This window comes from Drepanopeziza brunnea (genome assembly GCF_022702325.1).
Source record: "Drepanopeziza brunnea f. sp. 'multigermtubi' strain 214-2 chromosome Unknown ctg16, whole genome shotgun sequence".
In the NCBI taxonomy this organism is placed as follows: domain Eukaryota; kingdom Fungi; phylum Ascomycota; class Leotiomycetes; order Helotiales; family Drepanopezizaceae; genus Drepanopeziza; species Drepanopeziza brunnea.
This window is the reverse complement of record NW_027094079.1, coordinates 1,298,925-1,313,133: the sequence shown is the minus strand read 5'-3', so window position 1 is coordinate 1,313,133 and position 14,209 is coordinate 1,298,925. Positions and strand designations below refer to the sequence as shown.

General features: G+C 51.2%; 2 protein-coding genes across 2 annotated transcripts; one reads left to right on the top strand and one right to left on the bottom strand.

Moving 5' to 3' along the window:
• Window positions 1–2,815: 2,815 nt before the first annotated feature.
• L3040_008661 (uncharacterized protein) lies at window positions 2,816–3,797 on the bottom strand (the record flags this gene model as incomplete). The annotated part of the gene is made up of 3 exons (XM_007296018.1): window positions 2,816–3,118; window positions 3,169–3,520; window positions 3,592–3,797. The coding sequence occupies 3 exons, from the start codon at window positions 3,795–3,797 to the stop codon at window positions 2,816–2,818; spliced, it is 861 nt and encodes a 286-aa protein (XP_007296080.1).
• A 1,084-nt stretch (window positions 3,798–4,881) lies between these two features.
• Window positions 4,882–14,073, top strand: L3040_008660 (uncharacterized protein; the record flags this gene model as incomplete). The annotated part of the gene is made up of 6 exons (XM_007296019.1): window positions 4,882–4,950; window positions 5,009–5,098; window positions 5,173–6,090; window positions 6,301–6,535; window positions 6,706–10,223; window positions 10,372–14,073. 6 exons carry the CDS (start codon window positions 4,882–4,884, stop codon window positions 14,071–14,073), a joined length of 8,532 nt encoding a protein of 2,843 aa, XP_007296081.1.
• Window positions 14,074–14,209: the final 136 nt, after the last annotated feature.

Sequence of the window (14,209 nt, the reverse complement as noted above, 5' to 3'; positions counted from 1 at the left end):
CGTAACGGCGTAACGGAGAGAGAAACCGACTCTGCACGGAGTAGTATACTTGATAATACTACGTAAAGCGGCTCCCGTATGGATGGGTGGGTATGGATTGGCACGACACAGACAAGTCGATCTCGGCTGGGCTGTATGTAGGCTTGGTCTGGTCTGGTTTGGGTTTGGGTTTGGTTTGGGATCGATGCGATGCCGAAACGGACTAACTTAGTCGGTAAAGAAAATGAATATGCGTTGCGATTATGATGCAGCTGCTGCGAATACAGTACTGCTAGGGGATGATCGCTCTGGCCAACAACTATTTGGGCGTGCATCTCCACATCCAACTCTGTTGCTTGAGAGAGCCATCATGTACAACTACTACCAAGTATGTACTGTATGCTGGCGGTACAGATAAGAAGAAGTCTTGGACGATGATCCGTCGGCTCGGAGCTGAGAGTGACCCTGACTGACCCTGAGTGACCCTGACCGTGCAGAGATAAGAATCGTATATCATATGTACGGATAGAGTAACCAATCGCACCTCCGTATACATACTTATGCCGGATATATATAGGCCATGGTCTAACTCCATAAGCGCCATCTCCCGGTCGGTCCCTGAAGTTCGAACCGACTTGTGCAGTGCATAGCCGGTTGTTGTTGTTGTTGTATTTATTTACGTCGGGCGGGTAGCAGGCGAAGCCTGCCGCCCTAGGACCTCCTATAGGGTACGGCGACGTGCTAAGCTAAAGAGTTACATACAAGAAGGCCTTAAAAAGCAATTCAAAGTATTATAGCGAGGGCTACTATCGCATGCGCCCTTCTTTTACAGATAAGATGGATTATATAAAAAGAAACCTTTTATTAAAGGAAAACCATAAAAGAGAGAGTCAAGCATGTACAAACTGCTGTAGCTAGCTAAAGGCGAGCTGTTTACGTCGCGTAGCGATAAGAATCAAGGCCGGACCGAGGTCAGCCGAGTACAAAAGAAAAGGTGAATACGAAAGCCTAAACTCTAAAAGAAAACCTAATATAATACACTAGTGCTAAAGAGAATTCCTTCGGGAGCGCACCACGCTATCTTAAAGTCCTAGTCCCGTGACGCGGTTGATCTAACGAGCCTTTACAGCTTAAGTAAAGCGGAGCGTACCTCGTTCTTCTTACCGAAGCAGTATCAGTTGGCTAGAATAGCACCTTTATCGAGTGCAATGCTTAGAATAGAACTCCGTAGTGGTCAAGAAGGCTTGAAAATCGGCCGGATTGTTAAAGAGACCCTTAAGGAAGTCGTAAGCTTCCGGGATCGTGCTCGGAGGGGTCCGCGGTCGGGTCTTATAAGGCTAAGAGAAGAAGCGTCGTTGCGTAAATCGGCAGAAGGCTATGTGTAAAAGGGACTTGCGTTTGCCGCAAGCATACCTTAAGTTAGCGTCGTAATGCTGGAACTTAGTATAATACTAAGTAAAGTCTCCGTGCGTAGTTCGGATCGCAAGTAGTCTATATAAGACATATCGTAAGAGTTCTAGCTCCGGGAAGAGCTTGACTAAGTATAGAAGGCCCTATTTCCGATACGAGCGTAAGAGCTTAAGGGAGCTTGCGCTCTACTAAGCTTCTCGTGCTTTATCTCGTATATCGCGGAAGAGTGTGCGGATGCCGCTGATCGTAAGTTGCGATGCTAAACTAATGTCCTAGTTCGGTTTCCTTGCCCTTAAGTCTGCAAGCTTATCCGCCCGTTCGTTCCCTTTGATGCTTATGTGCCTTAAGGACCATCGTATTCGCACGTCTCGAGTCTCTATCACCCTTTGGACGTTCAAGAACGCTTATTGCGATGATAAGGAAGCATTTCCGCGAAGATATCAGATGACTGATGTGTTATCGATGCAAAGCTAGATCCGTCTCGCCGTCGGATAAGCGTGCACTACTCGTTCAAGGCCTTTCCATGCCTTTATCGCCTTCGCGTCAAAGACGTAGAAGCAGTCGTTGATAAAGCCGTACCCGTGGCTTATCTCTTGTCGTCCTCAATAAACTACGTACCCGTAGCCTACTAGTCGGTTGCCTTGGTCGTATTGTTCTGACCCGTCCGAAAAGATCGTGATGTCCTTTAGCGGGAGCTGTTGCTACCATGCTTCGAATGCGGCAGCAGCTTCCTTCTTCGTTTTGCCGTCCGCCGGGTCCCGTCTGCTCCCCGATGTAGTGCATAGCCGGTGAGCTTATCCCACAACAAGAATCGTCTAGCGGCCACTTCAGCACGAACTGATAACAACAACAACAACGACGACGACGACACGGCTCGGACCAGCGATCCGAATTAAGGTTTACATCCGGAACCCTGAAACCCCCTGGACAGCTGTCATGAATCATGCTGGGAAGATGTTGAAAACCAACCCCAATGGAGCGGGAGAGATACAAAGCTCGTCGTTGTTGGGCGCAAAAACTGGCAGCATGGCTTGCTTGAGCCGCCACCCTTCACGCCAAGTCTCAGGGCCCGTTTCGACGATGCAGGGCTGCCTGCCATGGGTGTGCTTTTCTGTAGAAAGGGGAGGAAAAAAAAGACAGGATCTCTGTCTCTGATCTCAAGACAGGAGCGATTGGCGTGTTGTTGGGACGGTTGCTTGATGCACGTTGTTGAATGTCTCGCGATCCACAAGTGCACATGCATCACGTTCCAAGACAGAACCCAGACGGTGAGGATTTCTTTTTTGCCAGAGACTGCTCGGAAGGTTGAGAAGGAGACAATAGGATTATCATGCAGCTTTGACAGATCTGCGCCGCACAGATGCCAATGCCTGTGGGGGCCGCTGTCAGCCAGCCCAACCCCAACCTCCAAAGATCGGCCACTCGCCTAACTTGGAACCACATCCGCAAAGTGGGAGAAGTCAGCCCCAAAGCTCTCGTAGTAATCCTGGGTGTTATCGGTCACAAATAGATACTCCGCGCGCTCGCTCATCTTGTGAACGAATCGCTTCAGTCCGGTGGTAGGCGCCGAGTGGACCATGTAGCAGTACTGCGACCTCGATCCACCGAGGGCGGCGAGGCTGCTGAGCTTGGTCGAGTAGGCCGTGTACGACTCCTCGAACACAACCGTGATATCGGTGTTGGGGTCATTGAACCTGTTATCGGGGACTGTGCCAGGGTTGTGGATAATCTGCAATATATCAGCCGGAATTTCCCAAGTGGACATCGATCCTTTCTTACCGTCTTGTCGCCTTGCAGCCCGACGGTCTTCTTGACCGCCAGATTAACGACCTGCATATACTCTACCGCCTCGGCTGAGTATTGATGCGGAGCTTCATCAAAGAAGATTCCGTGCATAGCCAGGGTGCTTGAATTGGAGGACCATCCCGCGTAGGTAGATACCTCATTCACAACGCTGCTGATATTCTGGCTGGCATAACCGGTTCGGACATATCCGACAGTTTGTACATTCGCATATGAGTTGAGCTTTGCGATGGAGGCCGAGTATTGATCGTTGGGGTATGCTAATAAGCCAGGGCCGCTGCCTGGGTTGACGATGACAATGAACTTCAGCTCAGGACGAGCTTCCACCCTGAGCGTGTCAAAGATCAGTATCTCCATATTTTGAAACACATGTTAATGTGTTTGGAGAGATGGACTTACGCATCGAACAACGGACTCCATGTATCACTTGTCTCGGGGTAGATGTACAGAGGCAACAGGACGCTCGAACGTTGGCCGCCATTTCCTCGATTGGGGATGAGGATAGCCAAAGGAACAGCGATAGCAATGATGACGGCGATGATGAAAGTGGCAAGAATGGCAACAAACCAGTTCCGTTTTCGTAGAGACTTGGGAAAGAAAGTCATTTTCAGAACGGAAAGCATTAATTCTAAACAAACTTCTCCACTGGAAATCAACTTTGCAAAAACAAAAAAGATATTGGACTCACGGGCTTATCTCAGAGAAGCCTCATTGATGCAAGAGTTCCTGATATGATGGGGTTAGCGGATGTAGATCTTGTTGACCTTGCCGCTTGGCGCAAGCGATCGTCACCAAAATACATAAAAATAAATAATATAAAACTCACTTCAGCAAGTACGGAAAATGCCCGTGTAGCCTTGCTTTTGACCTGGGATTTCGCAGACCCTGGCGGCAAGCAAGATTGACAAAAACTAGTAAGTGCTTATCGCAGGTATTGATTGTTGTCCCAGAAATCGTAGGCCGGGCGAGACCCAGCCCCAAACCGGGAAACTATGCGAGGATGATCAATGTACGGATATATAGACAGTCTTGAACTAGTAGCAGAGCATTCCTCCAAGAGGATGGCTAAAAGAGCGTGGCTAGGGTCCAGGGCTGCTATCTATGCATGAGCCCAGTCAGCGGGTTGGCAAAAAAGAAAAAAAATATTGACAAATATTGCAGGCTTGCGCCAACTCAAACGCTCTAACGCTCGTTTGGGAAAGATACGAGAAAACATGACCTCGAAACATGCCCGGCCATTCCCCATGGCGCCATCCAGGAACAATCCACACGTGGGGAAAGTGGGATTAGATCATAGATACTGAGTGAGACCTGCCCCAGAAAAGACTCCACAGTCAGTGTCTCGGAGAATTACTTGTTTCACTTCTCTAGAGCGAGCGGTCGAGGGGCGATATGATCTTCACAAGTTGCCTAGAACTCCGCAACACGAAGTTGAACGTACATGTTGTAGCTGGCTAGCTGGCGAGCTGATGGCTGTTCCGGAACTATATGCTTCGTCAGTATGTACAATGAGTGCAAAAAAAAACTGAATATCTGACCGGGTGTGGTCTTACTGACGAACGCGAGCACAGCTCGTCTAGGAATATACCCAGTGTTCTCGCCATGCCCTTAAACTTTTAACGGGACGTGAATTCCTCCTCGACTATTTTTGTTTGCTTTTTGTGCATGTCTCTTTTTCACAATACCGCAATGAAGCCAACGTACCTAGGACTTTCAGCCGTTGGCTGGAATTTGATGCTGAATTCGTGGTGGGATAAAGTACGGTTTTCCCGGTATTCATTTCAAGTCTCTGCTTCCATGCTAATTCATCAAGCAGCTCATAGCGGGATTTTTGCTAGCCAGCATCGTCCTGGGCTCCCTATATGTGCTGTATCGGATCTGCTACAAAGGCATCGAAATTTGGCGAGTAAGTGCTTCTGTACATTTTTACATGGCTCGAGCCCCTGTACTTGTACTCACCATGGTTATGGCTTCATATAGGAACGCCACAGACAAGTAGTCGTACCCGGTGCCGTGGCGCGATACCTGGAACGCCTGAACAGCAATGGAAAGAGACTTTCATTACAGACTAAAGCGGGAGAAAAGCCCAATTCCTTCGGAGTATTTCTTGGAAGTTTTGCCAATCCACCGACTGTGTCACAAACAAAGCTGCTGTCCAAATGGGATGTTGTTGTTCTCGATCCTCTCCAGGAAGGGGTGTTGAACGCCCTTTCGACAACGCACGCTACTTCAACGCACAAACTGGGGCGAATCGATCTGCGCGCGCTCGCAGAGTCAAGCGCGAGCTCGAGCAGCGAGGAGGTGATCCGGGTTCTGTCTTCTCTCTCGGAACTGCTGGCCGCACAATTCCAGAGCCAGACGCATATGCCATTCACGGGAGTTCTATTGGCAGGCTTCAGGGCACATCTTCAACCCGTCGTTCTGAATAAGACGGCAACATATGTCAGGAGCCTTGGCCTGGATCTCTGGCTCGAGATTGATACGTCGCCCCTGGAATGCCTGACCCAAAGTGAATGTCGGGAAATCCAGATGGACCTGGTCACAGGCCTTGTCTATCGCAACGGAACGATCAGACGCGATGGAGACCGAAAAAACTATTTCCATATGAACGAGATGCGAACAGCTATGAGAGCGATAGCTGCGCAGCGCTCACGGTCGCTAATGATGATGTGGGAGACGATCGACGATGGGGTGAAGCCGCAGTATGCCGTTGTGCAACGCAGCTTTATCTGGTCTGAATTCAATAGCGCCCTGTGCTGGATAGGATCCGCAGGCTCATTGACCAACGCAGATACTGCTGCTATACACACTGTCGATTCCAAACCTCTTGGAAGTCTCATGTGGTTGAAGGACGAAAACGTGATGAAAGCCCATAACTTTTGGCGAGCGAATGATCAGGTACGTGAGATATATAGAAACCACTCCGGATTGAAGAGTGTCGAATTTGCGAGATGGCATCCCTAGGTATAGTCGAGATTCCGAGAAGGTCTTAGAGAATCGCCGTCGTCGTCGGGATATTTGATAGAATTCTCCCGCTCTTGGCGCCAATTGCAGCTCTAAAAATAAGCATAAATATAAACATGCTAATAAGTACCTCATGTTGTCTAGATATCCGAGACCTCACGGGGCCATCAAGCTCTTTACGATTCGTTGGACTCCTTGATCCCTGGACTAGCAGCCAAATTACAATTGTACCCTCCTAATAACAGCGGCAGCGCCGAGTTCGGATCCGGAAGTGGTATCGTGAATCATCGACAGTCAGATCACAGTTATTCGCAGCCCCATCCGTTATCTGCATCTGCTGGAGGCGAAGACTTTACCGGCTTGGGCTCCTTCCATTTAGGTACGTCTCTTTAGCTACGTCTTTCAAATTCACAGAGAGCTGTGGTTTGCTCCACCTCTTGCTTTCCCCCTTGCTTGCTCTCCCTCTTGCATATCGGTCTTTTTTCTTCTTCGATACCACTCTTAGGTAAGCTTCTCAGAATCAAGCTGACTTCGAACTCTGGTTTATAGGTTTGGAAGTTGCTCCACAAGAGTTTGGAGACCTTCTTCAGGCACAACGCCATCTCAAAGAACTTAATTTGTTACAACAAATCGAGATAGGCGAAGTAAAAGGCTTTTGTGAACAGATAAGAGCTCTGTATGAATCAAAAGGATCTGAAGCCATCGACTCCGACACGACACAGGCGATCTCCGAATTGCTGGATCTCCTCACCGTCAGCGATGATCATGGCAAACCCCGCATCCAGATCTATGCTGGCCTGCACTCAGGATTCCAGACAGGTCCGAAGGTCCAGTTCTGGGGTCTGTACGATTTCGAGCCGAGTACGGGTATTCTGAATATATACCTATCGGACAAGTCACAGGACCGTCTGGGTACTTTGCTCCACACTTTCCTCTCAAGTCGAGGATGTAGCCGAACCGAATGCTTTCTTGCCGAAGTAGCTCTATCTGAACTGAACCAGACTTTATCCAAGACATGGCAGCTTCCACCTCGCATCGTCTATGACCTGGAGCAGCTTTCGCCAGAAGAAACCATCTTATTCCTTCGACGCCTGGTTTTGTCAGGGCATGGATATGACTTCCTGTTATTAGCCAAGATTCGGGCCTGCTGCGAATACCAACTCATCGAGGTCCCGACGTTGTCGCAGCTCAGAACCATGGCATCCACATCGCATCTCGGTGGCGAAATATCAAATTCAGATCTGGTGATGGCCCGCTTGAACTTCCTTGGGGAGAAAGGATGTTGGCTTCCTGCCCATGCCGCCGCCATCTCACTATTTGAAGAGATCGATGCTCGCGTGCACGAAGTTCTCATGAACTGTGAAACGGCAATCCTTGCCCAGATTGGTGTGGTTGTCCAGACAATCCTGCAGGACGATCAGGTTGACGCTGGCGCCGACATACTCGCTCTATCTCTGTTCTCTGCATTCCGCAAGCTCGCACTCGATGAGATTCTTTTGGAGATCCTGGATAGAAACCCCCTTCCCAACCATGCAACGGACGCTGCAGGTTGCTTTGCCGAGAATTTTGCCCTCGGTTCCCGTTGTGATTCATTCTTCGACATGACAACCAGAGACCTTGGAAGGATCCTCTCACGCAGATACAGGACTTACTACACCAAGTATCAGCCACCGCGGCGCGAAGAGGGCTTCACTGACCTCCCATCTGCCTACGCGCCTATGCAGATCGACTTGGATCCCAAGGACGGTCAAGAAGATGTTCCCGCATACTACAAGATCACTTTCCTGGGGATCTTCGCTGTACCGGCACTTATTGATATCATGTTACTTACCACAGTAGGCCGAGGCCTCTACCTGACCACCTTCATGTCCTCGACAGAGAAGACGATGGCCACCACGGCACTCATGTTTGCGCTTCTGGCATGTGGAGCGGTGGGCTCCTGGATTTCGTCGGGAGGAAGTTACTACCTCTACGCCAACGCTTTCCCAGCAATGAATATGTTCGTTCTCACTCGCTTCGTTGCTGGACTCGCAATCGTCATCATGGTCGATATAGGTGGATTCATAGCCGTCGCATTCATAAGGAGTCCCGTGGCTGCGCTCGTCTTCTGCTTCTACTTTTCAATGCTTGCGACCTACCTCATGACGCTCTCGGCACTCTCCATCTATCAAGTTCCAGGATCGAGTTTCCAGTCTGGGCGGACTGTTATCATGTACTGCATCCCAATCCTATTCATCGCGCCCGTGGTGACCTTGTGGACCGGTCATGATCTCGCCGTATACGTCTGCTTTCTGACCATTTTCCTGTATTCTCTTCTTTACGGAGCTCGGAGGACAATGTCTCAATGGAGCACTTGGTATCTCAACATACCTTTTGTTACGGATGCCGAGGTTGTCAGCTGGTACATTGCAACGAGAGCAGAATGCGGCCAGGTTGAAGACATTCAAGAAGTCGGAACAGGGCCGTACCCAAGGATGGCACTTCATGCTGCCGTTCTTGCAGAATGCAACCGACATTTCTGGACCAAGCCGACGTCGAACCCGCTCGTCGCCAAGCTTGCGGAAGGTTATCATTCCACCATGTTTCTCATGCGCTGGTTCTGCAGGTTCAAGAGGACTAGAATGCCATTGCCATACAGCGCGACCTGGAATCTCACCCTGAAAGCTGCCTACGACAACATGGGTAACATGCAGAAAGGTCTCAAGCTGCACAGTGCTTTTCTCCACTGGCGTCATACCGGCGACGACATCTGGTCCGGGGTGTTGTATTTTGTCGTTGCGCTCCTTGATAAATGGGCGGCACTGGTCTCGGGCGGCTCCCTCGTAGGTCTCTCGGCTGCAAGTAGTGAGCAATACCGCCTCGCAGTGGGCTTTGGATTATGCTATTATCTCATCGGTGCGGTGTCTCTGGATGCCGTCTCCCAGCCTCTATGGACCGCGGCGAACCAAGCAACGAATCAGCCCATCACTTCCTTGAAGTTTCTCCACGAAGCTGGGATCAACGATAGGAGGGCGAGACGAGCACTTTACTGGAAGTCATTAGCGAAGTTCTTCTTCATGCACATCTGGGGAATCTCAATCACGTCTGCCCTCATGTGGGTATTTGAGGCGTCGAAAGGTGCATCCATCATGTTCTTGGCCTACGTTTTTGCTTACGTTGGGCTGCTTCTCTTCCAGTACAATAAGATTTACTGTGCAACCGCATCGGCAAAGTGTCTCGGTGTTGCGTTCGTTATTGGTTTTCCAGCCGGGATTACCCTCCACGTCTATCTGCCGTATTTTGCTTATGGCGGAGTCATCGGTTTGTCCATTGGGACGTGGATAGCGGCAGCGTACTCGATGTGGCTGTCCGATATCGGTTGGCCCGGACTTTTCAACTCGAAATGTACATATGGCAAGCTCCCGACGGACGACGACATGGATACGAAGCCAACACCCGTATCCTACTCTGTCAGCGCCTTAGAACCTTACCCTGAAATTTCTCAAGCAACTTTGTCGCAGATGTTTGACTTCGTATGTGCTCTTCCAGCTGAGCAACGCTTCCTACTTGAGCCGGCCCAGCACCCTGGCGCAAATGTCTTGCAACATCTAATAGCACAGAGCAGGGCGACACATGCCGAGATTTTGCAAAGTGCCTTTCCCTCAGCAGGAGCGCTAGTCGAGCGAAGTGCAGAACTCTGGAGGACCGGCAAGATAACTGTCGAATTGGTATCCGGAGAACACCTACCGCAGCAAGAACAAAAGATCCGGACCATCAGCCGTTCAATAGGTGACCGGCTGCATCTCTTTGTCGTCCTCGGTCTTGATCGAGAAGGTAACGAATGGACTCTCAACATCCACCGAAACTTCAAGGTGATCGGGGAGGCTATTTTCCAGGCTACGGCAGAATCTCAATTTGGGTTTTCGCACGATCATTCGATGCTGGCCGAACTCCTGGTCGTGGGCAATTCTGGTAGCGATGAGCTGGCACTTCCAGAGGGTCTCAAACGTCAACTTGAGACTTCGGCCACCGAACGTTCTCGGATCATCAACAATGGGGATCGGACGCTTCTTCGCTACCTACTTCTCGTAAGTTAAAAAAAAAAGGGAGGGGAGGTAAGGGGGAAAAGGACCATATCCATTCATTCGTATCCAGTCACGAGATCTTGATATATTGTTAAATCCCTTCCCGAAATTATCCGCAAATGGCAAAAATACTAACTCACCCGCGATCTAGGGCATAGATTGCGAACGCGAGTGGGACAATTTGCCCCGGCAAGTCCGATCTTTCCTGCTGAGACGATGTTGCGGACAATCTGAGCCTATTACCTCTGTGGAAGAGGCTTGGATCCGTACGCAAATTTCTCCATCGGATTGCATAGAACCCGAAGAGTACGTCGCTCGTTGTGATCTGGGAGCCTCTCTCACAGTATCTGTCTACTCCTTCGCCAAGTCACGCGAAGATCTCAGCGGGGTCTTCAGCGAGAGTGAGCCAGAGTATCCCGATTTAAGCAATGCGAGGCTTCTCGGCTCTGCCTCTTCTTCGGTCGCGAAACAACCACGCTCGATTGCTGGGATCCTGACACGGTGTGTCGCTGCCCTCTACCATAATGTGCGGATCTGTGTCAAGTTCGTATGCCTTTCGCTTACCGCCGACCCGGAGTATCAACGAGAATTGGACTACACGATGCGTGCCAAACCTGCTTTCGTAAGATGGCCGACGAACCTCTTCCTGAACGGAATCTGGTCTTTCTGCAAAATATTGCAGGGGCTTGTCCTGCCAATGGTGATGTTCCACGGCCGCGAGAAGGTTTATAAGCTTCATAGCGACATGAAGGGTATGAAGACCGTCATCGAGAAGAACAGGATCGTCATCGAAGGCCTCGGTGGTTCTTCCACTTGTTTCTTGACGGTGCAGCCAGATGGTAGCAGGCGCCTTAGTCAATATACCGGCCAGCACGACAGAGAGCCCACCGATCCCACAACTCTCATGGCCGTCAATACATATACTGACAAGCTGATCCTGCGTCAGAGAGAAGAGTTTCGAAGTGCGAACGTGATCAACTTGTTCGTATACGACTATCCTCAAGCTCGGAAGGGATCAAATGGAAAGCTACCCATGCAGCGTCAGTGTCTCAAGGGAGACCTCACTGGACAAATCGTGCAATATGATGAGAGAGGTTACATCACCACCGGATCGTACTTCAGAGGCGTAAACCCTGTCAACTTCACTTACTGGTACCGAAACTCAGCCAGATTTGAAGACGAGCTTCTCAGGGGCGAATTTGTCCTCCCTCACATCACAATCCGGGTATCCTGGTCCATGCCGGGCCGGAAACACCCCCAGAGGCTGGAAGAATGGATCCCCTTCGCAAAAGTCACGGAAGCGACTTTCATCCAGGGCTCGGATGTCCATCATGCATCATGGACATATGAGCACAAGTCTCATCCGGAAATCTCGACTACTCTGAACGGCGAGTTGGTTGCAACCCCTCCCATGATACACGAGGACTGGTTCTCCGTTCTCAAGAAGCCGGAGAGATGTGGCTTCTTAAACGACAACCCGCTCCTTCCATTCTCTACAATCAAGTCGAACCTCGTGTGGCGCCTGCTTGGTCTGAACATCAAGCGCTATCCGATTTCTACCGCTCAGGCTAGAACCCATCTATGGAAAACGTGGAAAGGAGGCAAGGAAATCGACGCTGTCACAGCAAGATGGCTTGATGAAGGTCTCCTGAGATCAGACCGTGTTCTCAGAACGTACTGGAGAAACCGAGATTGGGGCCGACATGACGCTGCAAGAGACTACCTTGATGCACAGGCGGATACCATCATGGCCCGAGTCGATGTTGATCCCGAAGTCTCCTCGTGGGTACACATCGCGTTCAAGATTAGTGATTACTACTCTATGGGGACCGGTGGAGACTCTAGAATTAACACCAGGACTGTCGAAACCCAGCTCCGAGATAGCGACGAGGAGCTCCACATCCTGGCCATGGATACATCGACGTGGCCTAACGAACCCGGTGGCGTTTCCGCCTGCCGCAGGGATATGGTCAACGATCTCAAGACTATCAGATGGCACGTTGTCGCCGAATCTGCGAATGATTACGGAGTACCCAAATTTCAGATCGAAAGGAATGTACAATCCCTCACCATCATCCCTCAGTGGGGCTTGGATTTCCTCAACCCGACTCACGGGGTATTCCGGAACATCCTCGATTCAGCAGTTGTGCAAAGATCCTACGACACGCGAACTGCTGACATCAAAGCCAACTTCCTGCCCATTCTTACCAGCTTGGTCCGGACTTCGAGAACACTCCACCTGAACCGTTTGCATATCGAAGAGGCTACGAAGGCATTGTGCGATCTGAACACCTATTTCGAGTCGTCGCGAAACTGGAATGATGTCTGGGACAGCGAGATTGTCAAGCAGACTTGGAGAGAGTTGTGGTTGGATGAAGATATGCCAGATACTTTGCCAGTATCGAAGTGGTGGGACTTCGAAAAGCCAACAATGCTGCAGATGGATCAAGCTCTTGACATGTGGCATCGATACCTGTTTATATTCTCGATCCCCGTCCCAGAAAAGATCCCCGATGTGTTTCAAGCGTCGCATCATTTTACCGGCGCCGGCTATGGAATTGTTTGCAAGGTCAAGAGACACTGTACCTTGCACGTCTGGGATCATTGTATCAGTTTCCGTGAGCTGACAAACTTTATGTCCTCCGCGGTATCGTTTGACACTCCTTTCATCAACAGTTCTCTGATCTCTCTGGGCCACATGGGCTGTGTCTTGCTCGAGCACCACGCAGACGTCGTCCTTCCTTGTGCCGCCTACTTCAATCCTGGCTGGGAAGTTGAGCTGGGGTCCGCCGAAGGGAATCTGGAACACCGCCGTACCTTCGCCCGCAAGATCGATCCCGTGGTCAATGGTATCTGCAACATGGAAAAGTTCGAGCCGATCCGGAAGCTCAAGACGGATAAGCCCACAGCTGTCATGCTGTCTCACGTCCAGTACATAAAGGATATCAAGAACGCGATCCTCGCCACGGACTTCATTGTCAACAAATGGGGCTTTGCGGACTATAGCCTTCACATTTACGGCGACATGGAAAGAGCGGCCAGCTACTCGACCGAATGTCAAGAACTCATCGCCTCCAAAGGCCTCCGCGACCACTGCGTCCTCAAGGGTCTCGGCAACCCCTCACTCGTGCTCCAAGACGCCTGGCTCTTCCTAAACTCCTCGCTATCGGAGGGTCTCCCGCTAGCGATGGGCGAAGCGGCTCTGACCGGCACGCCAGTGGTGTGCACAGACGTCGGCGCCTCTTTTTGCGTGGTCACCGATGGCCAGAGTGGGGCCCGCTTCTCGGAGGTCGTTCCCCCTAACGACTCGGAGTCGCTTGCGAGGGCCCAAATTTCCATCCTCGCCCTGCTCGGCGGCTGGGCCGCTTACGCTGATGATCCGCCGGGCGTGCTCGCACCAGTTCTGTCCTATCCGCACCCGTCGCCCGCGGAAGTGCAGTGGATCACGCAGCGGATGTACGCTAAGACGGACCAGCGTCGCCAGCTGGGTATGCTGGGCCGCGCGAACGTGCTGCGGAACTTCTCGTCGGAGCGCTACCTGCGCGAGCACGAGCAGATGCTGTGGATCGGGAAGTACCGGAGCCGGACGTACCGGGCGCGCAGCAGCGGCAGGAGTTCCACGCGCGCGCCGACCATCCGCAGCAGCGCCGGAAAGGGCGCGTGGACGCCGGTGGAGAAGGTCGTGATCACCACGGCTACGCTGGTCCCGCCACTGCGGAGCCCCCGCTTGACACCCGAGACGTGGAGCTTGAGCAGCCAGTCGGCATCGGAGCGGAGGTCGGGGCGGCTGACGAAGATGAAGAAAAATTCGGAGAAGAACCCGTGGGTTCCGTGGGAACCGCCCGAGACATGATCATATGCGGGGATCGAGCTGGGTTTGAGAGAGGAAGTGACGCTGGCGGAGGGGGGTGGAGCTGAATAAGTTGTGAAGTTGGTAGAAGGATGGTTGTTTTTTCCAGGAAGTCATTTGCAAGCAACGCGAGATAGTA